The sequence below is a fragment of the Podarcis erhardii genome (assembly GCF_964252035.2).
Source record: "Podarcis erhardii genome assembly, chromosome: 12".
NCBI lineage: Eukaryota > Metazoa > Chordata > Lepidosauria > Squamata > Lacertidae > Podarcis > Podarcis erhardii.
The window spans coordinates 11503364-11529685 of record NC_138513.1 but is presented as its reverse complement, the minus strand read 5'-3'; the positions used below and the strand labels follow the sequence as shown (position 1 = coordinate 11529685).

The 26322-nt window shown below is 41.0% G+C and overlaps 1 protein-coding gene and 1 long non-coding RNA gene across 4 annotated transcripts in view; one reads left to right on the top strand and one right to left on the bottom strand.

Annotated features, from left to right (window-relative positions):
- Positions 1 to 23545, bottom strand: part of DNAJB6 (DnaJ heat shock protein family (Hsp40) member B6) — a 67189-nt gene extending 43644 nt beyond the window's left edge. Inside the window, exons 1-6 of one of the 3 annotated variants that reach the window (XM_081834539.1) lie at positions 23345 to 23545; positions 12695 to 12787; positions 10426 to 10535; positions 7950 to 8006; positions 6028 to 6138; positions 4332 to 4748 (exon numbers count right to left, since the gene is read on the bottom strand). In XM_081834539.1, the coding sequence (XP_081690665.1) occupies positions 4369 to 4748; positions 6028 to 6138; positions 7950 to 8006; positions 10426 to 10535; positions 12695 to 12759 (723 nt within the window). In that variant the 5' untranslated portion in view covers positions 12760 to 12787; positions 23345 to 23545 and the 3' untranslated portion in view covers positions 4332 to 4368. Of the gene's footprint in view, positions 1 to 4331; positions 4749 to 6027; positions 6139 to 7949; positions 8007 to 10425; positions 10536 to 12694; positions 12788 to 23344 lie in introns of those variants that run through there. The other 2 variants (XM_081834537.1, XM_081834538.1) reach the window with 2 other exon arrangements.
- LOC309326088 overlaps positions 19141 to 26322 on the top strand; it is a 42618-nt gene continuing 35436 nt past the window's right edge. The window contains exon 1 of the long non-coding RNA XR_014150127.1: positions 19141 to 19628. This is a non-coding gene — a long non-coding RNA (uncharacterized lncRNA). The remainder of the gene's footprint in view (positions 19629 to 26322) is intronic.

Genomic DNA, 26322 nt, shown 5'->3' with positions numbered 1-26322 from the left:
AAGTACTTTCTTTCACTTGTCCTCAATCTTCGAACTTCAGATTCCTTGGATGTCCATGATTTCTAGTGTGGTGAGGGAGAAAAAAAATTCCCCTATTCACTTTCTCCATGCCAGGCATAATTTTATCAACTTCAATTGTGTCACCTCTTATTCACCTTTCTCTAAACTAAAAAGTCCCAAACACTGCAATCTTTCTTCACAGGGGAGTTGCCCGACCCCATCAATCATTTTGGAGGCCTTTTCCCAACTTTACAGTGTCATTTTTGAGGTGCAGCAACCAGAACTGTTGTGTTTTCCAAATGCAGTTGCATCATAGATTTGTATAATGGTTCTAGGTTTTCAACCACTGTTGTACTGTTGGTAAAAACAATGGTGTCTGTTGCTGCTACACAATTCACTTGGTCGTTAATCACACTAATTAATTTGACCAACATCTTTCCAATAGGGCTTAACAGTACATCTGTAAATCAAACAAGCCCATAACCTTCAAGCTCCCATACTGCTAATTCTTATCTTTGTAAATGTCCAAATTAAAAAATGGAGGTGAAAGCTGCAAAAAAAATTTCTTCTGCTGGATAAGCAACATGGGCAAAAGAATTAACAGTGGCCTTCAGTTGCAACTGTTTAAGATTTTGCCCAGAATCCTGAATCCACTTAACTCTCAAATAATCCATATTGGGTGGTATAGTCCTACTTAACATAAATGCACTGAAGTTAATGGACACGGCCAACTTAAGTTTATTAATTTCAGTGGCTCTACTCTGAATAGGACTTATAACCCATTAGGTTCAAAACTACCAAAATGTATTTGCAAGGCACTGCTGCTGGCTTAGAAAGACACAGAACCCAAAAGAGACCATGGCACCAAGTAAACCTAATCAAATTTCCAAGAAAACAATACAGTAGACCCTTCCAGATACGAATTCCCATCATCCCTGACCACTGGTCCTGTTAGCTAGGGATGATGGGAATTGTAGTCCCAAACATCTGGAGGGCCGGAGTTTGCCTATGCCTGATCTAGACCAACTAACTGCAACGGAGACTTAATTCCACATAGCACACATTTTTCCCTAGAGGATTTATTCTGGATAAATCAAGTTAAATATTTTCTTGTAACGTAGTATGCATATAAGAATAAGGGTCAACGAAAAATGAGTTGGAGTAGCCCTCCGACCCTTTGACTGCAATTATATTAGGGTTATGCACATATATGAGTGCTTGTGCATACTGCTAAAAGGCATAGCACACGTCTATGTGCTATCATCATAAAGGGTAACAATGTTAGCAAAACTATCTCATACATGAAAACAAGCATTAGTGCTTTGGTAGGATGTTTCCCAAGCACTACAAATGAGACAAAAAGCTTGGAAAGATTGTTCATGTATTAAAACTTGAGAACACATCCCTTTTCAGCTGAATGCACTATCAGGTAAACCACTAATGCAACAGTCTAAATTATTCCTGCTAAAGTGATTTGACTCACTAGCAAACTATGAAGGTCACTTGTGTAAACATGAACAATATTATGTTACTGCCCACTATTATGCATCTATATATAACCAAGTTTTCTTTCGTTTTTTTCTTTTAAGTTACCTAGTCATTTGCTTAGAACACATTGTCATACTCAACCCTATAGGATTATGAATGTAAAGTGGAAGGAGGCCTGAAGCTAGCCCTATTCTGTCCATATTAAAATTACTGTAATGGGGTGAGACTCAAGCCTTCACTTCCATAGGAGCACCAAATTACCTTCTCTTACTATTCAGCAACACTGAGCTCTTGGGAAAAGTGTACTTCATCCCATTCAGTTCTATCAACTGTATGCCTTTGAATCAACACACTTAATTCACCAGGTATTCTTTTCCATTCAAGTTACCGTATTTGACCTCATCTGTCTACATGCCTAGCACCTAGTGTGATAGTGCTCCAAATATCATACACATGATTTGTAGAAAAACTAAATTGTAGAGAACAGAGTTTAAACCTTAACTTGCACATAGTTAATTTTAACCTTTGTTTTGTGCTTGTTTCTGTGAGATGCTCAAGTTACGTAGGTCAGCATGTCCTAAAATCAAAACCCAAAATAACTCTGATTTTGACATGTGTTGAGTGAAGTATCCCACTCTACAGTGATAATTCATAATCTTAATGTGTAAACTTTTTGTAAACACTAAATGTATGCAATGCAGAACTATGCGGTCACAATGAGGTGCTTAGGAAGTTATTTGGGGATCTTTTATCTCTTCCCCTGTCTGCAGATCCCCCCAATTGCAGATACCATGCAACTATATACTGAAGCAGGCAATACCTTATCTTAAGAGAGTTATCCATTTGCAAATCTCTCACTGTTATTCCAGTGCCAGTTAGTAGAGGAATAAGACAGTTTCCACTGAATGGGGTGCACTGAATTGACAGATAACATGAAGATCACTGGCTTAGCTGATAGCAGTCAGCATGTTTGTCCTTTTTAACCTCACCTACCACATGTTCACTTTGAGCCAACTTGTTTTATTTCTATGGCAATGCTTCTGAAAAGTTCACCTGTGTATGCTCTGTAATGCAGTAGGGCTAAAATGGACAGCGATTAAGGTGTGTGTGAGAAAGCAAATGCACAAATAATGCTTAGCATTGATATGGGCCTCAATTAGCGTGAACAGGAGTGTGTGAATCTGAACTTGTGATAAGGTTGCTCTCTGTAGAGCATGGCATACGTACAAGGTTCGCACAACTTAAACATGACAGTAAACCCTCCAGGATAAAATTTGGTGACCCTGGAGCAAGTCTGATACCAAGCGTCCTGAAAGGCATTCAGACATATTTTGAGTTCACCCACATCTGACCACATCTGATTAACACATGCAAATTTAATTGCCAAGCACAGGATACTCAACTCCTCAATGGGAGCCATCTACACAATGGTAAGGTGATTTGAAGGCAGATAGCAGACAGATGGCCAGTCAGATAAATGGCTCAGAATCAAAGTTGGTTAAACAAACAAGATGGCCAGTTTTCAGTCCTCTTCTGGCTAGGATGGGCAAGGTGAGAAATGGGCAGGAATTCTGAGGGAAAGACAGAAATTCCTTATCTCAAAGCCCGTCCTACTAGGAGACATTGGCTACCTGCTTAATTTGTAACTTTGCTGTCTTAAGCAGCACTTACTTACTCTGCCGCTCCTATGTCATATAATAAGCCAAACTTTCTTTATTCCTGTGTGAGAGCTTCTTGTGGGTATAAGGTTAAGGGTTAACACACATCCATAACAAGGGCTGCACACATGTGAATCCAGGCACTTGTTACAACAGTATCAAGAACCTTCCATATCACAGAAAAGATACAATATTGATGTTTGGAGAAAGAATATGTGTTGACCACAAAAATGTGCTACTTTATTCGCAACAGAAACATACTGGTGATCTGCTTAATAAGGCAACAAAATAGATTAATTAGGTGTCAAGTGTATAAACAACTCTCCCCACCAAAACCCAACTGTGTAGAAAGTTACTCTTCAATATGGTTAGAGCTATTTTGTCCCCAAAGGAAACAAGCTTTGCAATTAAACCAAGGTAGCTGAAAATCTGCTCATCTGTTAACACCCCTTCAGTACAATTATGAAATACTTGGAAAACCAAAGCAGGAGCAATTTCAGCAACCATTTTAAAGGGGATACAATTTGATTACAACTTCTTTGATTTGAACACATATTTATATACAAGCTCTCAGGCTGCTTGAATGAGACCACCACAAAGTAATTTCATTCATTAATGTTGATCTATTTGCGCCACTCTATTAACATCTCAAAGGAAAAGTAATTTTCCAGTACTTCAACACAAAAGGCCAATTCGTTATTAAGGCTAACGGATATTATTCTATACTGCTTTGAAGGGGTCCCCAAACAGGCACTTTTAGAAATCTAAGAAACCGTGAACCACAAAATACTCATTTCACAGGAGAAATAGTGGCGATGCTTAGAACTACTAACAAATACAAACAGCACAGACAAAAAAAGGAGGCAACATCTCCTCAAATATAGACACAACACCCTCCCAAACAACTTTTTAAAAAACCCTAGCTAAACACCTCCATGGTTACAAAAAAAGGCAGAACTCAATTTCAAAAATGAAATTGGGAGGGGCAAAGGGCTATAATAGGCACCATAAGCCTATATAATGTACAAAGCCATCTACATAAAAGCAAGCATTCAGGATCTGCTAAATATTCTGAGCATTCCCAAACCTTGTAAGAGCTTGAAGTACTGTATTGTATTCAAACCAAACTATTACTAAATTACTTTGTACTCCACAACTAAGCACCCTCAGATAAGTAAAGAGACATTTTAGATAAATAATTTATTAATTTTAATGTTTCCTGTCAGTAGAATTCCTCCAACTCTGATCCTATACTTATTTCTTCTTCCAGCTCCTCCAAGGTTATACTGCTAGGCTCTTCTGTCCACTCTTCTGACACTAAACTCACTTCCTCCTCAAATGACTCTTCTGCTACTCCTTCAGAGACCTCCTCCTCCACTAGTAGTTCTTCCAACTCAATAGATCCTTCATCATATTCTTCAAAGACCTCAATAAAATCTTCACAATATTCTTCATAAAGCTCTTCCTCTAGCACTTCCTCCAGCTCCTCTGCTACTTCTATTGACTCATAACTACACTCATCCTCCAGCTCCTCTATAGACCTTTCTTCTGATCCTTCATTAGACTCCTCTGGCAGCCAAGTGATAATCATTGAGTAGGTATCTACAAAAAGTACCAATTGCAGTTAAGTCAATTCATTAATTTGTTATTCATTATTTTGAGTTGCAATACCTTAATTTATGAATTAAATGAACTTTTACATGTGAAGCCTCATAACTTTAAACAGTTATGTAATACTAAGCTTTGACAACTGAAACTCTTTTCATAGACCAAGAGTCTCATGCTCTGACGACTGAACTACCCTAGCTGACCAATGAATGATAAATTATATACTATAGTTCAGTGATCAATTGTCACACTGGTGGATCTCAATGAAGGTAGCAGTTTAAGAGCTTTATTCAAGCTGATTTCTGTCACTTGCTAGTAAAGATATAGAAGTTACCCACTCTATTTTTTGGGAATAACGCTAAAGACATTAAATATGCCCTGCTTACAAGGAATGCAATTTTAACTCTGTCATCCCTATGATTCAGACACTTCTACCACATGCGTATTCTAGCTGGTCATTGAGGTGCCGTCTCAGAGAAAAAGCGGCCAGCTCGTTCAGAAGCACCTTGCTAGCCAATTTTCCATACACTTTCCCATACCATCAAAGCACACTCTACCCAAGCAGGGGTGCCAACTAGATTGCATTAACCCATCTTGCACTTTTCAAAGAATCCACCATCACCAAGCAGTGTTTACAACAAGCCTGCCCCCCCCCCCCGCCCCACAATATTTAGAACGGAATATATAAATTTAGCTATACAGAATCCTATTTACTACTACCCATGTCACCTCAAGACAAAAGAAATAAAAGGGTTCAGGCTGGTTTACAGCAGAGGTAACTAGCTCCATAAGACCTCAGAATGTATACGAATAAGTAAGTCAATTTCAAAGGGGAAAGCTTGAAAGCAAATCACTGCTGTAGCTGCAGTGCTACCAACAAGAACGTAACATAATAAAACCTTGCTGGATTAGGCCGGTGCCCTATCTAGTCCAGCATCTCACAGTGGCCAACCAAATGCCTATGGGAGACCCACAAGAAGGCTCTGCACACAGTGACACTCTCCCCTCCTATGGTTTTCCATGCAGACTGTTCCCTATTTAACAAATTCACAGTAGCCCTGAAATATCTAATTAAAGATACAAAGTCAGACTCTGTGTATACTAAAGCTATCCTTTTGTCAACACCAACAGTAAGTATAAAAGGTGCAGATTTTATTACCACACCCTTATTGGGATCCATACATGAAAAAAATGCAGCATATTTATTACCAACATATGCGTTTCAACATTTTGCATATCCATATTTCCAAAAATGTCAATGTTGTATACTCACCAAAGAAATCAAATGAGAATGGGTCTCTTCCACCAAAGAATTCCCTGAAGACATCTTCCGGATTCCGGAATGTAAAACCATATTCAAATGGACTGTCAAAATGAGTTCCACCTGCAACAAGAGAGCACTCAATATCACAGCAGTTCTTCAGGATCCTAACACATCTAAATCTCTTAACATTTGATTTGCAACTTATTTTCATTTATACTGTTCTCAGTAATGGTTCAGTATGACAAACCTGTCAAAGTTATTATTTTTCTTGAGGCATATTGACAATTTTACTACAATCATAAGAACTGCAACCAAAGATTCCCAGATCAGGAAATCCATGCTTTAAAGCTCCCCATATCCTCAACACACATTTTGGACTATAAACTGAGCTCATTTCTAAGGTATTTAAAACTGTGTTAAGAGGACTAGAATATTCTTTTTTAAACATTATGACAAAGATTTTCCACAAAGTCTGAGTCATTGTGTGAATTAGCAATGACAAATTCATTAGCATGTCATTTCTTACATTTTCAACCTACTTCCTCCATGGAAGCATATATAGTTCTTCCTTATTATCGTCAAGCTCACCCTTAACTAAACTAAGGGGTAGCAAGCCAAGGTCACTCAGTGAACTTCCAGCTGAGTAGTGATTTGAAGCTCGATCTCCACCATCATACTCCAATACAGTAATTACAACACCGCGGGCTCATACTGTTATCTGGGCTTTACTAGACCTGCATACCCAGCAATCCACACAATGTACAGCAGTCATGACACATTAAGATGGGTGACAGAATGTCATGTGTCATTTCTGTGCAAGCTGCTTGGCCTTTGTGCAAACATTTGCTGCTTTAAGTTAAATTTACTGTGACTCTGGCATCATGATAAGAATCACAGCAAACAGCTATGAAGCCAAAGAAAAGGGTGCCAAGTATTTTGACAGGCCAGTACTTGAATGTGCCAGACTGCCTTGCGTGGAAAACCACTGATAAAGCAGGGCTCCCAGTTACTCTCTTCACCCTTCCCAGATTATGGTAAATTCATAGCTTGCGTTTTAAGTAGGTCTGACCACACCGAACAATAAAATAAATGGGAAAGCCCGCCCCATTGTTCAGTTCCTGATCAATATAAAATGTATATTCCTTCTATTTTTTTTAGTTAGTTCTTAGTTCTTGACCCAGCTGAAGACCACAAAGGCCTTCTGCCTTGGATTGGTAACTGAGAATTTTTTTGATCTAATTATCTATCTATCTATCTATCTATCTATCATCCAGCTCTTCCTATCAAAGGAGCTCAGGTTGGAAAATACGCTGTGGAACTTAGAACTATTTCACATCCAGATGGGCTGCAGGGAGTTATGAGAAGAGCATATTACCTACTCATATTGATCACTTTTCTTAACCACAGAATCGTAGAGTTGGAAAGGACCATGTGGTCATCCAGTCCAACCCCCTGCAATGCTTGAACTGACGACTTGAGATTAAGAGTCTCATGCTACTTATGAGTTCATCCCATTCATTAGTTAATGCAAATTAAATCAAATGCCTCTGTTGGGTTAGATTTCATCATATATAAGTTGTTTGATTTGCACATATTTTATCTCATGCAACTTACTTTATTTCCCATCATTTTTTCCACAGCAACATTCCATTAAACTTTGTACAACAATATAGTGGGTGATTCATTCCAGTTACAATCTTGATTCTATGGTTTAAACCCCCTGTTCCATTGTGTTGCTGCCGAACAAATTTGAATGTTGACTGGGGGATCCAATGAGTGTTAGTAAATTTGCCAGAATTCAATATGGTAGGCACTGGTGGCATTCACTGGATCTCCAAATTAACCTGTTTGTATTAGCATGGCAGAAACATCTTTAGCTAGAAAGTTATTCATAGCATTAAAATAGAAGAAAGCATTAAATCCCTACGTACCTCCTCCTCCATTTAAGCCTTCTTTTCCATATTTGTCATAGATATCACGTTTTTTAGCTATGAAGAACAGAGAATAGATAAGAAATAGATCACTTTGATATGAAAGTAATGAAACATGGAAAAATATATTAAGGTTATATGTTAAGAATACATTCTATTTTAAATCATTATAACGAAAGGATCAAAATGTGTAATAAAATGGCCTCAATATCTAAGCTATGCATATAAAACTAGTTACATTATTTTGACGCAGCTATATGTAACAGTAATCATCCAAATAAAATAAAAAGCAGAGGCATATTCATTACTTAGTATGAATTTTTAATGGTGTTCAAGTTCAAGCTGCTAACTGACAAGGCCCTTTGATTCCCCCCGGCCTCCGTATCTATTATTCAGCCATGAAGCAAAAAGTATTCTTCTTTTTTGCTACAAATTGCAACTAAATGCCTTCAAAATCTATAAATTAACCAAATAATAATAATAATAATAATAATGTATTATTTATACCCCACCCATCTGGCTGGGCCTCCCCAGCCACTCAATCAATCAATCAATCTTTATTCGACCAACAGTCAGAGATAAAACACAATACAGAATTATAAACTCATAGGGGTACATAAATAAGGTAGGGCCACAGTACTAAACCTCTCACAGATAACCCACATCAAAGCATTCAGTTATACGTTTCCGACACTTGAGTGCCAGGAAAAGGAATTTAGCCACTGACAAAGTTGTTTTCCCAGAAGACTTATTTAGCAGATATGCTGTCTGCTTTCCTCTTTGTCGGGGACTGAGCTGGGGTAAGTATGGAGTTATAAGATACTGTCTTAAATCGTTGTAGAAGGGACATCTCAGTAAAATGTGCTCTGTGGATTCTACCTCACCCAACGCACAATGGCATAATCTCTGGTCATATGGGACTCCTCCATATCTTCCCTTCAGAACCGCCGAGTCAAGAACATTCAGCCTAGCCGCAGTAAATAGTCTGCGGTATTCCACGTAGTGGATATCCTCCCCAGCCACTCTGGGCGGCTTCCATAGAATCCAAAAATACAGTAAAATATCACACGTTTAAAAACTTCCCTAAACAGGGCTGCCTTAAGATGTCTTCTGAATGTCAGGTAGTTGTTTATCGCTTTGACATCTGCTGGAAGGGCGTTCCACAGGGCGGGCGCCACTACTGAGAAGGCCCTCTGCCTGGTTCCCTGTAGCTTTGCTTCTCGCAATGAGGAAACCGCCAGAAGGCCCTCGGCGCTGGACCTCAGCGTCCGGGCAGAACGATGGGGGTGGAGACGCTCAGGTATACTGGACCGAGGCTGTTTAGGACTTTAAAGGTCAGCACCAACACTTTGAATTGTGCTCAGAAACGTACTGGGAGCCAATGTAGGTCTTTCAAGACCAGTGTTATATGGTCTCGGCGGCCGCCCCCAGTCACCAGTCTAGCTGCCGCATTCTGGATTAGTTGTAGTTTCCGAGTCACCTTCAAAGGTAGCCCTACGTAGAGTGCATTGCAGTAGTCCAAGCGGGAGATAACCAGAGCATGCACCACTCTGGCGAGACAGTCCGCAGGCAGATAGGGTCTCAGCCTACGTACCAGATGGAGCTGGTAAACAGCTGCCCTGGACACAGATTTGACCTGTGCCTCCATGGACAGCTGTGAGTCCAAAATGACTCCCAGGCTGCGCACCTGGTCCTTCAGGGGCACAGTTACCCCATTCAGGACCAGGGAATACTCCACACCTGCCCACCTCCTGTCCCCCCAAAACAGTACTTCTGTCTTGTCAGGATTCAACCTCAATCTGTTAGCCGCCATCCATCCTCCAACTGCCTCCAGACACTCACACAGGACCTTCACCGCCTTCACTGGTTCTGATTTAAAAGAGAGGTAGAGCTGGGTATCATCCGCATACTGATGAACACCCAGCCCAAACCTCCTGATGAACATATTTTGCAGAGAACAAAGCAGTTTTATCCGTGATACAGAATGAATGCTAAGCCTTGGTGTTTGCTTTTGTTAAATAGTGTGACCAACTTATGTCCAATATAAGCTTTGTTCTATAGTTAATAATATAATCCCACTCAATATACTAACAGATAAGAGCACACAGAACACAAACCCTTGTTTGTCCCTTCTTTTTAAAAAAAAGTAGTTGAGAGCATTCCTTGTAAAAAAAAACCTCCTCTGCAACAAACAGCACAGACAGCCACAGCCAGTTCTTTGGCAAGAAATAAAAGTTGTGTAACATGTTTCACTGCTAGCTCAGATTAGCAGCAGCTTTTGCTTTGGCAAGTAGTATGGTCTCATCCCAACTGGGAAGGTAAGCTGTAAAATTCCAGCACAGAGTTATTTTGATGGCAATCAATTCTAAAAATAAGTTTTACTTCCCAAACTGCAAAGTTAAGGAACTGGCTTGAGCCAAATTTGCAGTCAGATTTAGAAGGTAAAAAACATGTTTTAAATTTATCTAATACTCACCATCGGACAGAACTTCATAAGCCTCAGCTACTTGCTTAAATTGCCTTTCAGCTTCTTCTTTGTTATCTGGATTCTTGTCAGGGTGCCACTTTAATGCCAGTTTGCGGTACCTGAAATAAAAGGGGAAGTTGTGTACGCTGATTTTATTCAAGATGGACAACACAATTGGCTAAGTTATAGTTATTATAGTAGTAGTAGTAGTAGTAGTAGTAGTAGTATACAGTACTCGCAGGTCTCAAGGCAGTTCACAGGATAAAATCAGAATATAAAAGCACAGAATACCGTATTTTTCGCTCTATTGGACGCAGTTTTTCCCCTCCAAAAATTGAGGGGAAATGTGTGTGCGTCCTATGGAGCGAATGCAGGCTTGTGCAGGGAGAGGCTGCACGGGGCTATGGCTTCTTTAGCCCTGCGCAACCCCTCCGGCAAGGAGAGGCTGCACGGGGCTAAAGGGGAAGCCAAAACAGCGAGCGGGATCCATCCCGCTCGCTGCCTTGCCTTCTTCCATAGCTGTGCACAACCCCTCCGAAAGGAGAGGCTGCACGGGGCTATGGATTCTTTAGCCCCACGCAGCCTCTCCCGGCAAGGAGAGGCTGCACGGGGCTAAAGGGGAAGCCAAAGCAGCGAGCGGGATCCATCCCGCTCGCTGCCTTGCCTTCTTCCATAGCTGCGCGCAACCTCTTCGGCAAGGAGAGGTTGCGTGCAGCCTGTACGCTGCTCTTTGGGGCTGGGGGGAAAAAACATTTTTTCCCTTGATTTCCCCCCTAAAAACTGGGTGCGCCCTATGGTCCGGTGCGCCCTATGGTGCGAAAAATACGGTACATAATCAAAATAAAAACAAAAACAACCCAATAACTCCCCCCCAACACATTTTAAAAGGGCATAGGATGCCAATCAATCAAAGGCCTGGTTAAAGAGGAATGTATGTGACTGGCGCCTAAAGGTACATAAAGAAGGCACCAAGCAAACCTTTAATGTATTAAAGTAGTCAGCAAACACATACTTTAAACGCAGTGGGTGTAATCCAAAGAAGTACACACACAGAGGGAATTCCCTTCTCCTACTGCAGCACTGGACTCAGAGATGCTTACTGATTACAGGAGATTTTAATAAAATGATATGTAACTTCCCAATATGAATTATTTGAAGGCAGCGATATAGTAACATAATATAATACAGTGTAAGTTGATAAGCTTGCAGGTTTGCAAGAGTTAAGATACTTTTAACCTTTTAATAACCCTCTCCATTTCCCAATTGTCACTAACCATAGATTGCTATGATATTAAAATTGACGAACAATGATAGGCTCCTGCCCTCCAAACTATAGTACATGATTCTGGCAAATACTATTAATAGTTGTCAATTCAGTTTTCTTAGCAAACAGCGTGTAATACTAAATAGAGAAAAGAGAAGCAGCCAGCAGCATTCTCAAGATCCTCCAAAGCTCCAAATCAGTTCCAGAAGTCCGTTTGATTTCCGAAAAGTTCAGAAACCAAGGCACGGCTTCTGATTGGTTCCCCATGGCGTTGGCACACTGGAAACAATAGCAGAAGCCGCGCCATACGCTCGGCTTCCAAAAAAAGTTAGAAAACCGGAACACTCATTTCCAGTTTTCGATCGTTCAGAAGCCGAAACGTTCCAACTCCCAAGGCGTTTGGGAGCCTGTATTGAATTGAAAGGCTGTATTGGATTGAAAGCAAAATCATGATTTAATGCTATATGAAGGAGCCTAGCCTTTTCCCCAGTTCACATACACCTGTTCCTTCTCTTTAAGTTGAGGGAGGACAAAGCAAAAGCTTCTCACCTAGGAATTGTGATTAAATAATGTTAGTATCAAAGTAAGTCAACTTCAAATCATCCTTTATGAAGTTGGCTTGTTTAAAGTAACCATAGCCAATGTTACCCACAAATTCCCAGTCTAGACAAAATGAGAATTGTGTTAGCTAAAAGCAAATTCTTCTGAATTCAGGATGTAAGGGAAGAAAAAAAATGCACTGAGTCCGAGAGCAAACTAGGCTTGGATATAGCCCAAAAATTGCTGGAAGAGCATATTCAATCATTCTTCTCATGACTTAACGATTCTCAAGACAGTTGTCTGGTACAGAACATCATCTGATACAATAAATAATTCCAGTGATCACAAGCAATGAACACAGTAACTTGATGTATGAGACCATGTTACCCACTCAAAATGTGGAGGAGACATTACATTCAAAGAAATTCAAAACATATTTGCAGCTTACCTACAGTTTTAAAGATTGGTACTTACGCTTTTTTAATGTCTTCTTGTGAGGCATGTCTGTGCACTCCTAGAACTTCATAATAATCCACCATGTTTTATATTGCTTTGATAACAATAGTCCTTGGGGGAGAAAACAAGGTTTTAACAAATATTAACACTGGAAATTTTGATTGAAAAGACAAGCTGCATGATAGAAATGAGTCTGCTTTAATCATAGATTTCAGTTTAACAATAGCTGAACTGGACATGCATGCATTCATTTCTCCTGTATCTACCAGTTTCTTCCAAACCCTATTTCAACGAACCCTTCTCCCTTCAGTTACTGAGAGCTCTAGGAGTAAAACAGAAGGGCCCCTTTCATTAGAAAAGTTTCCATTGCACCATTTCCTAATGGCACATGGAGAAACTTTATTAACCCAAGTGCCTAATGCCCACAATGGAAAGTAATGTTGCAGAGGAGGCAAAGAAGTAGGCTGGGCCAAAGCCATGCCTCCCAAAGCAGCCATTTTCTGACTGGCACCCACAGCACTTTCTAAAATTCAAAATGCGCTCGATGGGCCAAAAAGTTGATGGCCTCACCTGGAAAAGAAAGCAATGACAGAATGGATTCAAGAGATATAGAGAACTGGATACCCTGGGCTTCACCACCAATGTCAGACAGCTGAAACATACCATAGTCAATGGTATCAAATGCTGTAGATAAGTCCAAAAGGACCAAAAGAACTGCATACTTGTTCCTGGCATAAGTTATCCACCAGGGCAACCAAGCCTGTTTCAGTACCAAACTCAGATCAAAGCCTGGATTAGAAAGGAGCCAGGAAGTTTCTGAATATCAAGTATCAAGTGCTTTTAAACCAATACCTGTACAGAATATACCGGAAAAGCTAACCATAAGAAATGTAAGTAAGATTACAAATTACAAGTAAGAACAGAATGGCAATGCAGGGGGGAAAGGAATGAACAGCAAGCAAAAGAAAATCCATTTCAGCATTTATCAGCCTGATAAGGGATATCCTTTCAGTATGCGCCAGCAAAATGTGCTGAAAATTATATCCTCACCATTATGCAGTAAATAGAACCTGGATTTCCTTTGACTATGGCTCTACAAATACTTAATGATTAATTTCTAGCCCTCATTAAATTAAGAGTATAGGCTTCATATGACTAATGGTTAATGTGTTTTGCTCCGGCAAGTCATAATCTTACAAGCCCAACTATAATGCAAAAGGAAAACTGAAAGCAGATTTCAGTGCCCCACCACACATTGCGTGCAAAACATATCGCTACTGAACAAGCTAATCAGAGTTGTAGCAAAGAAATAAAATAAGCAGATATTTACACTTGCAAACTTGACGTGTGAATACAAAATGAATAAATAAATAAATAAATAAATAAATGTATAAACACTTTTAAACAATGTGTAAAGCTGCTCCACCTTACATGCTTTACTGGTATTCATGAAACAAATTCCAAAAGTCACTCTAATTATATTGTTGATACCAGCCAGTATGTGCATTTGTTACATAAACTAGTATTAATGCAGGCAATGCTGGAAAATGCATCTTCAGAAAAATCCATCAAGGAAGCAAAACCCAGAAAAATATATGTCAACTTATTCAGGGACTAGCTTGTTACACAGCAGGGCAAGCAACTGGTCACAATTTTCATGAATTATAAGTTAACAATATAGATTTTCGGCAAGGGGAAGCTATCAGATTGGTAACTTTGAATTTCATGAATTCCAAAATGTGGTACCTCCGACATTTCATACTTTTTAAAAATCAACAATTCTATCAATAGTTCATGGCACTTCACAAAATTTGTTTGAGGCTGCTTATGGATAAGCAAAACTAGAATTCTATGAAGGAGTAAACATGCCAATTCTGTGCCATCAAGAAATTCATGCTAATTGCTTCATTAGAATTTAAGTCTGTCAGCATTTTGGAAAGCCATCCACCACCACTATTTGGAAAGAGTGAAGATAAAGGGTGCCGGACAACAACTCCATTCATTAAGTCTGAACACTTTAGTCTCAGGTTGTCACCTAGTGGGATGTAATTATAAATCAAGAGAATCACAGAGGCCAATTAAACTAAGGAACATGGAACGGAAAGGAGGGCCCTGGTATGCAGCAGCAGTGGCCATAGGATTTATGCAAAGAATGCAATAGTCAAGACAGCTGCATGATAGAACTTAAATATCATGCAGCAGCTTTACACTGACATGTCTCCAATCTTACACAACCATTTCATGAAAGTACAAAGCATTACATATTGGGGGGCAGGGGAGATCTGATGGTACATCCCAGGGAATTTTACCAAGACACCCATCATGAAACACACATCACATCTATATACAAGCTTTTGGTTTGTAGCCAAAGGAGTCCTTCCATTCACGGAAGAGACAATGATCCAGGGGAAGCTTTCACAAGCAGGTTCTGGGCAGTATCCAATGTTCTCATTCCACTAGCACAAGAAACTTGCCTACAGTATGGGATTTTCTTATCCCCTTCTCCGCAGTCTTCTGTGCACCTTCAAACTCAGCTCCAAAGGGTTGGGGAACCCTCCAGAGAAGACTGGACTGATGCCCCAGGGGAGGGGGCAGGGTGAGGAAAGGAAACAGAACTGCTGCTGCATCAGCAGAACTCGGCTGGCAATGCTTGGGATACAATCCTATTTTTACTGATTTCCCCCCCTCTACTATACTATTCCAAGGGCTCCGAAAAAGTACACGGAAGAGGCACAGAAGAAGCTGGAACTTGACAATGCCGCATTCCATCGGCAGAGCTGCAGAATACAGTTCTTACGCTTTTTTTTAAGAGTACAGCTTTAGTATTAGCAGTGTAAAACTGTCTTTCTTCTAAAGCAGTGTTTCCCAAACTTGGGTTTCCAGCTGTTTTTTGACTACAACTCCCATCATCCCTAGCCAGCAGGACCAGTGGTCAGGGATGATGGGAATCGTAGTCCAGAAACAACTAGAGACCCAGGCTTGGGAAACACTGTTCTAAACCCTCTACTTGCCAATGGACTTGAGGGAGAAAAGGGAGGAATTTGTTTAAGACATTGTTACCATGCTAGTCAGCTGAAAAAGACTCTCAGATTGGTTTAAATAGTAAGATTAACTAGACAGTCCCTGCCTGCAGCCTCTAATCTAAAAACCTTGGAACAAAAGGAAAACAGCATGGAGGGGAGAAGCAAAATAGCAAACTCATGTGTCAGCTCTTAAAAGTTACAATGTTTTTATAAATAGATTGAATATAAACAATTCAGAGATAGGAACCAAATAGAACCAGTCTCTCAGGCAAGCAAATGGAGTAGACCCTACTTTCCTCCTCTCTCTCTCTCTCTCTCTCTCCAGCAGCCAAATGAATGACTGCTGATAGATGACAGTTGATGGCAAGTTGGCATGTTGAAGTTTATGGCCCAACAAAGCGAGACAATACTGCACTAGCCACATGCCTTATTGGAAATCCAGGTAAATTATTTCATCTGCTATGTGCTTCCAATAATTCAAGAGGTCTTGAAAAGAAAGTTCAGGAACCTCAGTAAAAACACATGATTGTTATAGATTAACTTCATTATCCAGAACTGAGGCTACATATGGAGCAAAGAACTGAATATGCAGAAACGCCCAACTGAGAATAGGGGTCTTTCCAGCAAAACAACATTTAACAGTGAGAAGGTCTGAGAAGAAAGCAGTCTTCTCCCATTTTTACAAATGTTTCAATAAAATTAGAAACAGCAAGGCACATTATGCTGCTTTTTCTTCCCTTCTTCACTACTGTGCAAGTGATAGAAGACTGCGCATCTCCTTCAATACCTAGCAATTGCAGGAGACTTAAAAGAACTTTTTAAGTTCATTTGGATAAAAATGGAACAGCAGGGGTTAGTGGCAAGCACCTCTTTTTGTACCCCTAATTAAAGTGTATTAATTCCAACCATTAAAAAATATTATTTAGTCATTAAATCCAGAAGTAAGATGTGGTCTAAGGAACTTCTCTGTGTCCTGCCTCAGGGAACTGTGTATTAGGTAGCTGGGCTGGGCGATATGTGATTTTTAACATCGCGATATATCACCAGCTACACATTGCAATATTTCGATTTATCACAATATCTGAAATAAGGCAGGAGCTATGTAGAGATGAACATGGTAATGCCACGGCAACTTCTACTACTTATGGGTCTAACTATAAAACTGAAAAAATGTTATTTTATCTTTAGCATATTGTTACAACTGTTACATTATAATACTATACCAATAATGTTTAAGTTAGCACATTTTCTCTAAAATAAATGCTGTAGAAGTAATCAGCAGCAGAGATATCAAAGGTAAAGTGAGAGAATGCTCCCTTAAAAATTAACTACATTACTAAACAAGAAAAAAAGCCAATTCAGTGCCACACTTTTAGATATTCAGGAGGCAGGGAGGAGCTTAGGCGGAGTTAGCAAGGGCTGCACATAACAAAGCATAGGTTCCCCCCAGCTTTTCCAATACCATGCTTGATTCACAATAAATTGCCAGGTCCTTTTTAAAAAAATGGTTATCACAATTTTCTCTAAATATCCTTTTTAAACAGTATATTGATATATTGCACAGGCCTATTAGGTAGAAATGCAAAAGACAGCCTTTTTTTCTGTGGTCCCCCTTGTTGTGGAGCACCTTGCTGATGCTAACACTAGCTATATTTCAGCACAAAGTTAGAAACTGGCTGTGTTGAGGGCAGACTGGTATACAGACTGCTTATGCTGGCTGCTGGTGTTCAGCATTTAACATTTTGTGCAGAGTACGATTATAATGTTTTAATGTTTTGAGAATCACCACTGGTCTGCTGCAGTTTGCTTCTTTGACTTCCAGCTGTGAATCTTGGGTGGTATGTCAGTAATTAGGGATTGTTTTAACTGATCTAGCCTGTCCTGAGAGCAACCAATACAGGATGGGTTAGAAAGATTTTGGCAAATAAACAAAACTGTTTTCTGAAGGCAAACAAGGGCAATTCAGATATATGGTGATATCAATCACCCACAGTGGATTATAAAAGGCAGATACAGTCATACCTCGTGTTACATTTGCTTCATGTTGCGGCTTTTCAGGTTATGTTTACTTCCGGGTTCACCGCGCGCACAGAAGCAATCTGCGCGCATGCGCAAAAGCGCTCTATCGGGCTTCAGGCACGCACAGTAGCGGCGCTCTACTTACGGACTTTTTGGGGTGCGAACGGCACGCGTTCATAAGTAGAGGTACCATTGTACCAGCATTTTGTAGTGAACAGAATAGGCATAGGCAGACTCGGCCCTCCAGATGTTTTGGGACTACAACTCCCATCATCCCTGACCACTGGTCCTGTTAGTTAGGGATGATGGGAGTAGTCTCAAAACATCTGGAGGGCCGAGTTTGCCTATGCCTGGAATAGAAACTTGTAGTTGTTGGGTGACTTACCATCATCACACCAGAAATGAGAGCAAGAATGATGTCAGGCTGAATAAATTTTCAGTTTGAACTTTTTTATTTCTATGTTTAAGAGTTTATAAAACAAAAATATCCAGTACTACAAAAAAGACATTAAAGGCTATCCTATTTTTATCAACACTGTTCAACTATTAATAGACCATGTCTCCACAAACTAATCAACATGGAAGCCCTTTTAATGAGCATCAAATGAAACAACCTTACAAATTATTTTGTCACTTATTAATGCAAATGTGTCAACTGAATTAATCTTGCATCTAAACTCTTCAGTAAACAATTTTCTGATATTACAGAATTACATATTGGAAACAGTAACTTCAGTTAACCTTTTAAGGCATCTGCAGAACAGAGATAATTCCCAATCACAATGACTTTGCAAGCAACGTGAAACACGTTATATTTTAATGACTACATACTTCAAGATGCCTAAATGGTTTGCAACAACCTAAAAGTTTCACAAGTAAATATAAAATGAAAATCTTGTACCTCACAACAGCACATAAATATAAACTGGGGACCATAACATTAATGACTGAATGTTAAGAGCCGTGCCTGATTAAGACATCTGTACCAAGCAAGTTTCTAGCACTAGTTAAAACTGTCCTGCATCTTCCTCACAGGTGTACTAATATAGTATTTGGTAGAGCATAATGCAAGGTATATTTTTGATGTTTTGCTTAAATATGTCTTGCTTAATTTATAAAGATGCCATCCTTATCCTTGAAGAAAGGGTGTTAAACGTGAAGTGGCATGTGACCGGGGGGGGGGGGGAACAGAAATTGTAATGAAGTAGACATCAGAAAGGTGAAGAAGCCTTAATCTGGAATTCAACTTAAAAGCTTTTTCTTCTTATGAAGATATAGTTCTGCTTTTTGGGGGGAGGGGGGAAAGGATATATGTTTCTAAAATTCATAATATATAATGGCTCTATTGAGTTTTTGATCAAGTGGTCTTCTAGCTATTCCAGTTTATAATGTATGGTAAATACTCTGCTAAAGAGGGGTGGTGAAAGTGATTCTTTTGCACAGGAGGGCTTGCAGTACAAAATAAGAAGTTATAATCCTGCTCCACAATTTCCAGGTTTCAAAAATAATCTGGGCCTCAATATGAAAAGCAATTAGAGCTCTACTTAAAAGGTACTGCTTACACTATGTTAATCCAGGTCTTTACCAGAGTCATAAATGTTTTTGAGAGTCTAGTGTATTTTGAACTCGGCTACAGTACTGGAATGAGTACAGTTAAGATGGCCACAACTCTGGTTCTGTCTGAATGAATATATAACTTTACTGGGTAAACTGAAATATAAAGAGTTCTTTGGCTAACAGCCTTTCTACTGATTGCATGTTGAGACAATAGTTGCTGGGCAACAGGATACTTGCTCTTGGTCTCATCGCAACCTCCTGTGTAATTTTCCTCATCACAAGGGAAGCTCTCCCAGAACAGCCTTTTCGCACGCTACATCGGATAAGCCTGATGCTGAAATCCTTGCATAAAGGTGAGACTGGCACTCTACTGGGAATTTTTGAAAACCCTAAGAATACTCCTATGTCCTGTTGATGCTCCACCCAACCTTTTTTCTAATATTGACCTTTGAGCTTTAACCTTCTAATTATCTCCTGAATGATTCTTGTCCTAAATACTTCCTTAAGGATGCAAATGATCCTATTACAAGACCAACTTCTCTCTTCTTGTTCAGTCTGGTTTGACTAGCAGGTATAGTGATGTCTGCTTAACCATATGCTTTGCAAATAAATGGTTCAGTAAGGTAAAGGTAAAGGGACCCCTGACCATTAGGTCCAGTCGTGACTGACTCTGGGGTTGCGGCGCTCATCTTGCTTTACTGGCTGAGGGAGCCGGCGTACAGCTTCTGGGTCATGTGGCCAGCATGACTAAGCCACTTCTGGCAAACCAGAGCAGCACACAGAAACGCAGTTTACCTTCCTGCCGGAGCGGTACCTATTTATCTACTTGCACTTTGATGGGCTTTCGAACTGCTAGGTTAGCAGGAGCAGGGACCAAGCAATGGGAGCTCACCCCGTCACGGGGATTCAAACCGCCGACCATCTGATCAGCAAGCCCTAGGCTCTGTGGTTTAACCCACATTAAAAAAGGACCAAAGAAGCAATAATTGAAAAGGCATAGGACAACCACTGTGAGAACAGTGATATGGAACCAGAGGCCTTCCTCCTGGGTATTGTCGGCCAGAAGGTGTTAAAGAAGGATCGAACATTTTTCATGTATGCAACAACGGCAGCAAGGATTCTTATCGCAAAAAACTGGAAAACTCAAGATCTACCCACACTGGAAGAGTGGCAGATGCAGCTGATGGACTATATGCAACTGGCCGAGATGACCGGCAGAATCCGTGATCTGGGAGAAGAGAAGATGGAGGAAGACTGGGAGAAATTCAAAATGTATTTACAAAAACATTGTAATTTGGTTGAATCTTAAGAAGGATGCTGGATTATAAAAAACTGCTCACCACTAAATTAGATCTAAATTTGATGATAAGTGAGACTAAAGAAAATATAAAATTTTTTGGGAAGAAGTGCTAGATTATATTTGAATGAATGGACATGAGATTGAAAACAAGTTGATAATTTGTGTGGAAAAAATTTTAACAATGCAAATGGGAGCGGGAGACGTGAGGGAGTCCAAAGAAGTGATGAAATTGTTATGACAGAAATAAGATTGTTTATTATGTGTGCATTTATATTTTAAAATCTTAATAAATATTTATAAAAAAAAAAGAGAACAGTGATATGGAAACAGATGGTTATGGACCAATGGCCTGATTTTGCACTAAACAGCTTCTTAAGTTCACTCCTAGGACCAAATTATTCAGAAATATAGACTAAAAGGTGAGTAAGCTTTAGCTTAGTGAAGAAAAAAATAGGAATACAGAAAATAATGCAAACTAATGTAGCATTTGGCTTTTAGTTAATCCTAAAACAATTACTAAAGTCCAGCCATCATAATCTGCCAATGGAAATTCAACCATGGTATATACATTTAACCATCATTTTTAAATTCTAAAATTTAGCTTTAAGATAATATTCCTGTGGAATACAAATGAACTCTGGGACAAATATAGTGTGTCTTCCTCCTACTTAGACCTTTAAGACTAAATGAATAATTACACAGTGAAGAAAAAAAATGAATTTCCATCTTTAAATCTAATGTGTTATTAACATTAATTAAATTTGTATACTGCCCCTTCACCTGTAGATCTGAGGGTGGTTCACAGCATAACTGAGCAACAAAAGGTATTTAATGAGTAATAAAATATATGCCTTGTAAAGAATAAAATTGTAGTGTTAGAATGTATCATCACTTTACTATCCTTCCCTTAGCTACTTAATCTCCTTCATTATGAGTCTGGAAATTTCAAGGGAAACACGGAAAATCCCAGATGCCCAAAAGAGCAACGGAAGTACCACACAAATGGCCTCCAGTCTAGTCGCTAGACTTGAAGCACGTAACACATATTTCAGTAATTTATTATCTCTTGCTCTTCAAATAAGGCTTACTTAGCGCAGCTTACACAAGGCTGAACAAAATCAACAATTTAATATGTGAACTTTGGGTATTTTGTTAACCCACTCCTGACAAAAAGCTGGGCCAAATATGAAATAGTGGACCCAGCACTAGTTTTACAAAATCCAAGGTAGCCATATATTTGTATATATTATCTCTACACAACCTCCAAAGTTTCATTTGAATCAAGTAACCAACCAAATGATTGTTTGTTTGAGATTTGTAATCCTTTAAAAGTTACACTGCTACTCTTTTTATTTTATTTTAGAAATGATATTTTTATCTAAAATTTGTCAAGCAAGTATTATTAGTTATGCTTTAACAGATATACAAAATATTCATCTACTTAGCTTTTAAATCTTAAGATTCCAACTTTCAAAAGTTTCCCTCCCCTGAAAGCAATTTAACAGCTGCCAGTTAAAGACTATTCTTTCTACATCTTCTAGACTGCAATCCCAACCATATTCAACAGGAGTCGCATCCAAGTAAACATGGAAAGCACCATTAGCCAATTCCTCCTAATAGTTTTCAAATGGCAGTTTCTGACCTCAGCTCAGTTTGTTCACTAAGCAATTCCGAAAGAAACCAAGGATTCAATTTATTTATTTATTTTTAAATAGTGATAACATTTGCACAGAGCCGTTAAAAAACAATCTACAAAAAAGCAGACAGGCTTCTTGTAATTGCAAAGCATTGTGTAAAAACCAAGAATTTTTTTTTTTTAAGAGACAAAACAGGCAATTGCCACAGAAAACAAATCGCTAACAGCAATACCATTCCAGAGAACAAGCCATGTTAGCCTACTACACAGCAAAAATGCAAACGGAAAAATAAAATTAAAAGGGTTACGGTGCCTTCACTTATCGCACGATAAGCTTTCGTGGACCGCAGCTGAAATAGGCTGCATGTAGCCAATGAAAATCTTACCGCCCCCTCTTTGCATGATCTACTTGGATTTTTTAAGCGTTTGTTTCGGACGGGAAAAAGAAACGTTTTTAGAAGTTGGGCCTACGCTAAAGCTTGAAGCCCTCGAAGGACTGAAATGGCTCCGAAACCCAGACAAGACCCGCCACGCGTTCCTATGGGGCGCCCCCACTCCACGACGCCCCCCTTTTTTGCGCTTGGTTTTGATTCGTTTCACGGAAGGCGCTACGGGAGGGAGGGGGCACCCACTTCCCCACACCCCCCCCGGAGTTTCCCGGGGGTGGCATCCCCAGGACGGGGCGGGGGTTAGAAGCAGATCGGTGGGGGTGGGGCTGGAGAAGAGGTAGCCCAGACAAAGGAAGAAGAAAGGCGCCTGGGCCATGGCGACCGTTGAGGGCGAAAGAGGCACAAAGGCCCGGAGAATCTAGTCTGTGTTGGGGGGGGAAATGTTCGCGGTGGGGGAGGGGGGAGAATCGGAAGCCAAGGCGAAGCCCCGCCGCACGAGCCGAGAGATAACCATCCTTCTCCCTCCCCCCACCCCCTGCAGCGGGCCTCAGCCAATCAGGAGAGAGCGCGAGGCGGAGGAGGGGGTGAGGGGAGGGGGGAGGCCGCGCGCCCCTGGCGCCAACCCCGCGGTGGAGATACCAACCCCCCCGCCGCCGCCCCTCAGAACAACCCCCTTCCTTCCCCCCCCCATACCCGCCACCTTCCTTCCCTCACGGCTCCCCGCGCCCTCAGCGCTCCCCTCACCTCCGAGCTCTTCTTCTCCTTCAAGGCCGGCGACTGCAGCGCTCAGCTCCCGTCTCGTCCCTTCCCGCTTTCTGATAAAGCAGCGGCAGCCGTGACGGTGGAGACGATGCCTCTCCTCCTCTCAGGGCCGCAAACAGGAAGTGCGTCACACGCTGAAAGCGTCGGAAGAGCCGTTGGTGGGGGTTTTTTGTGTGTGTGTGTGTGTGTGTGTGTTTTGTTTCCTCCTCCCTCCCCAGACCAGCGCGCCTCCCTAGATGTAGGAAATGGAAGAGTGACGCGTTATAGCTGAACTTCCAAGGTTTGGAAAGGTTCTCGATTTCCTCCTTCCCATTCGTTCATCCTAAGTCAGCCTGCCTGGCGGAAATAATTTTGATATAATGTCTGATTGGGGAGCAGCGTACCCCCCCCAAAAAAAAACAAAGGCAAGCAGGAATTTACCAGTGTTCTAATCTCTCATTTAATTTCATGTAAATATTTCATGTAAAAATGTGCTTTTACACATTTAAAATTGTTTCAGTTTCCCCCCCCCCGGCTTATGACATTTTATTATTTTCAGAGAGAGAGGTGTATGTGTGTAGGTATACCCGCCCTGGGGCCTTTAGGGCGAAAGGAAGGTAATAACAACAACAGCAACAACAATAATAATAATAATTTATACCCCTCCAGATGTACTCATCTGGCGATGGTAACAAAATAATCATAGAATCATAGAATTGTAGATTAGGATGGTACCCCGAGGGTCATCTAGTTCAACTTCTTGCAATCCAGGAATCTCCACTTAATCATACATATGGAATAAATGATGATATTAAATGATGATGATGATAGTTCTAATACCTGCCTGCAAAAGGTTCGAAGTATCGCTGGACGGTTGTCGTAAGCCACTCTGCCCAACCCTTTTTTAAAAATTAAATAAATAATAATCATAAATAATAAATAAATCTCTTTGCTGCCGTCTTTCCAGGTGAATACGTTGTGGCTCAGTCACAGTTATGGTCGAATCTTGGAATTTCCTCATTCATTTCTATTAACGCAGCTCCTGACTTACCGTAACGTGGACCCGGAAATTCTCGATCTGTGAGATTCGGTCATCTCTCTATTTTTTCTTTTCTCTGTGACCTGGAGAGAAAGGGAAGGAAGAGAACGCGAGATGAGGAAGTCTCAGCTCCCACTTCCGCCGGGGTTTATTACTTTCCGGAAGTTTCTAGAATAACTCCTTCTGCTTTTTGGCGTCTCCACCCCGCCCCCCCCCCGTTCCACTGCCGCAGGTGGGAGGGGGATATTTCGGGCGCTCCCTGGCGGCTGGGAGGAGGCGCTGCGCTATTAAGGGGACAGCAGTGGAGAGCGGGAGCAACGTCTCTAGCCTTTCTCAACCTTGGGACCCCCAGATGTTGTTGGACTACAAGTCTCATCATCCCTGACCACTGGTCCGGATAGCTAGGGTGGGATGATGGGAGTTGTAGTCCAACATCATCGGGGGGACCAAAGCTTTTGATAAACCCTGGTCTGGGCAAAGCCCAGGTAGCATTTAGGGCAGGCATCCCCAAACTTGGCCCTCCAGATGTTTTGGGACTACTACAACTCCCATCATCCCTAGCTAACAGGAGTAGTGGTCAAGGATGATGGGAATTGTAGTCCCAAAACAGCTGGAGGGCTGAGTTTGGGGGTGCCTGATTTAAGGTGAGGCCAGTGAACACTTTTCCTCCCTACTGCCCCAATATTTCTGGTCATCATTTTTAAGCAGCAGCTGTCGCTCTCTTACTCTCAATAGGCTTCTGGCTGACCAGTCGTCCCATCTGTGTGGCAGACTGAGGCAGCCACCTCAGGCGGTGGAATCCAAGGAGCAGTGCCCGTCTGTCAGCACTGCTGAAGCAGCTGTGGCTTGCAGGGAGATCTCACGAGAGCTGCACAAGATCTTGTGGGGGCTCTTGCAAGATGTCGCTGGAAGCTGCCACCTCCACCCCCACTTCTCCTTATCTGGCCCCTCCATGCCTCTCTCCCCCACCCATTAGCAGAGAAGTGGCTACAGTCGCAGCTTCTGGGTTGCAGTGGGATCTCATGGATCTCTTGCAAGATCTGGCTGGAAGCCAAAGCCGCATGTGGGGCTTCAGCAGGGGACTGGAACAAGCCCTGTGGCCAACTGATTGAGTAGAGAGGTGGTTAATAGTCCCAGATAATCTGATATTCCTTCACTTAGGAGCAAACAGGTAACCATCTGATAGTTTGGGTTGTGTTGTTGAGTAAGATGCCCATCAGCTTTTTACTTAGCAAATGACAACCTTCAAGCTGAAGAGAGTGGGCAGAAGGTGCGTGGGAGGAGAAACCTTTGTTCTTGGACTTGGCTTTAATTTGCTACGAGCCATATTAAATTTGTTTTTGTACCCACCCTTTGCCAGCAGGTCCCAGGGTGCGTTACAGCAATTAAAAAATGGCTTCGAAACAATTTAGTCGAAGAACAGGGTGCATGGCTTTTATATTTGTGTAAGCTATCTTTAATGCAAAAGGTGAGATGGCAATAAGAAAAAGAGGAAGTGCCATAGGTCAGTGGTACAGCTGCTTTGCATACAGAAAGTCTCCCTGGCACCTCCAGGTAGGGCTGGGAATGTCCCATGTGAAAGCTTGGAGAGCTGCTGCCGGTTAGGTGTAGACAGTACTGAACTAGATGGACCAGAGATTTGACTTGGTATAAAGCAGCTTCTTGTGTAAAAAGAAACCCTTGAGACTTGGGAAGAGACTCAGTTGCTGGAGTCAGCCATGGACAACTTACCTGTCACTCTGGAGGAATCTTCTGGCTTGAAGGAGTTTGCTTTTTCTGACACTCATGCAAATGATGGCAAGGCCTCAAACTTCTCCAAGTGGGGGTGCAAAGAATTGTGTATAACCGTTACAGACAGACCAATCCTTTAGTAATGTGTATTTAGAGTATGTGTAGAATTGGCCCAGTGAGCCAGGTAACAGGTCCCTCTGAACCACCATAG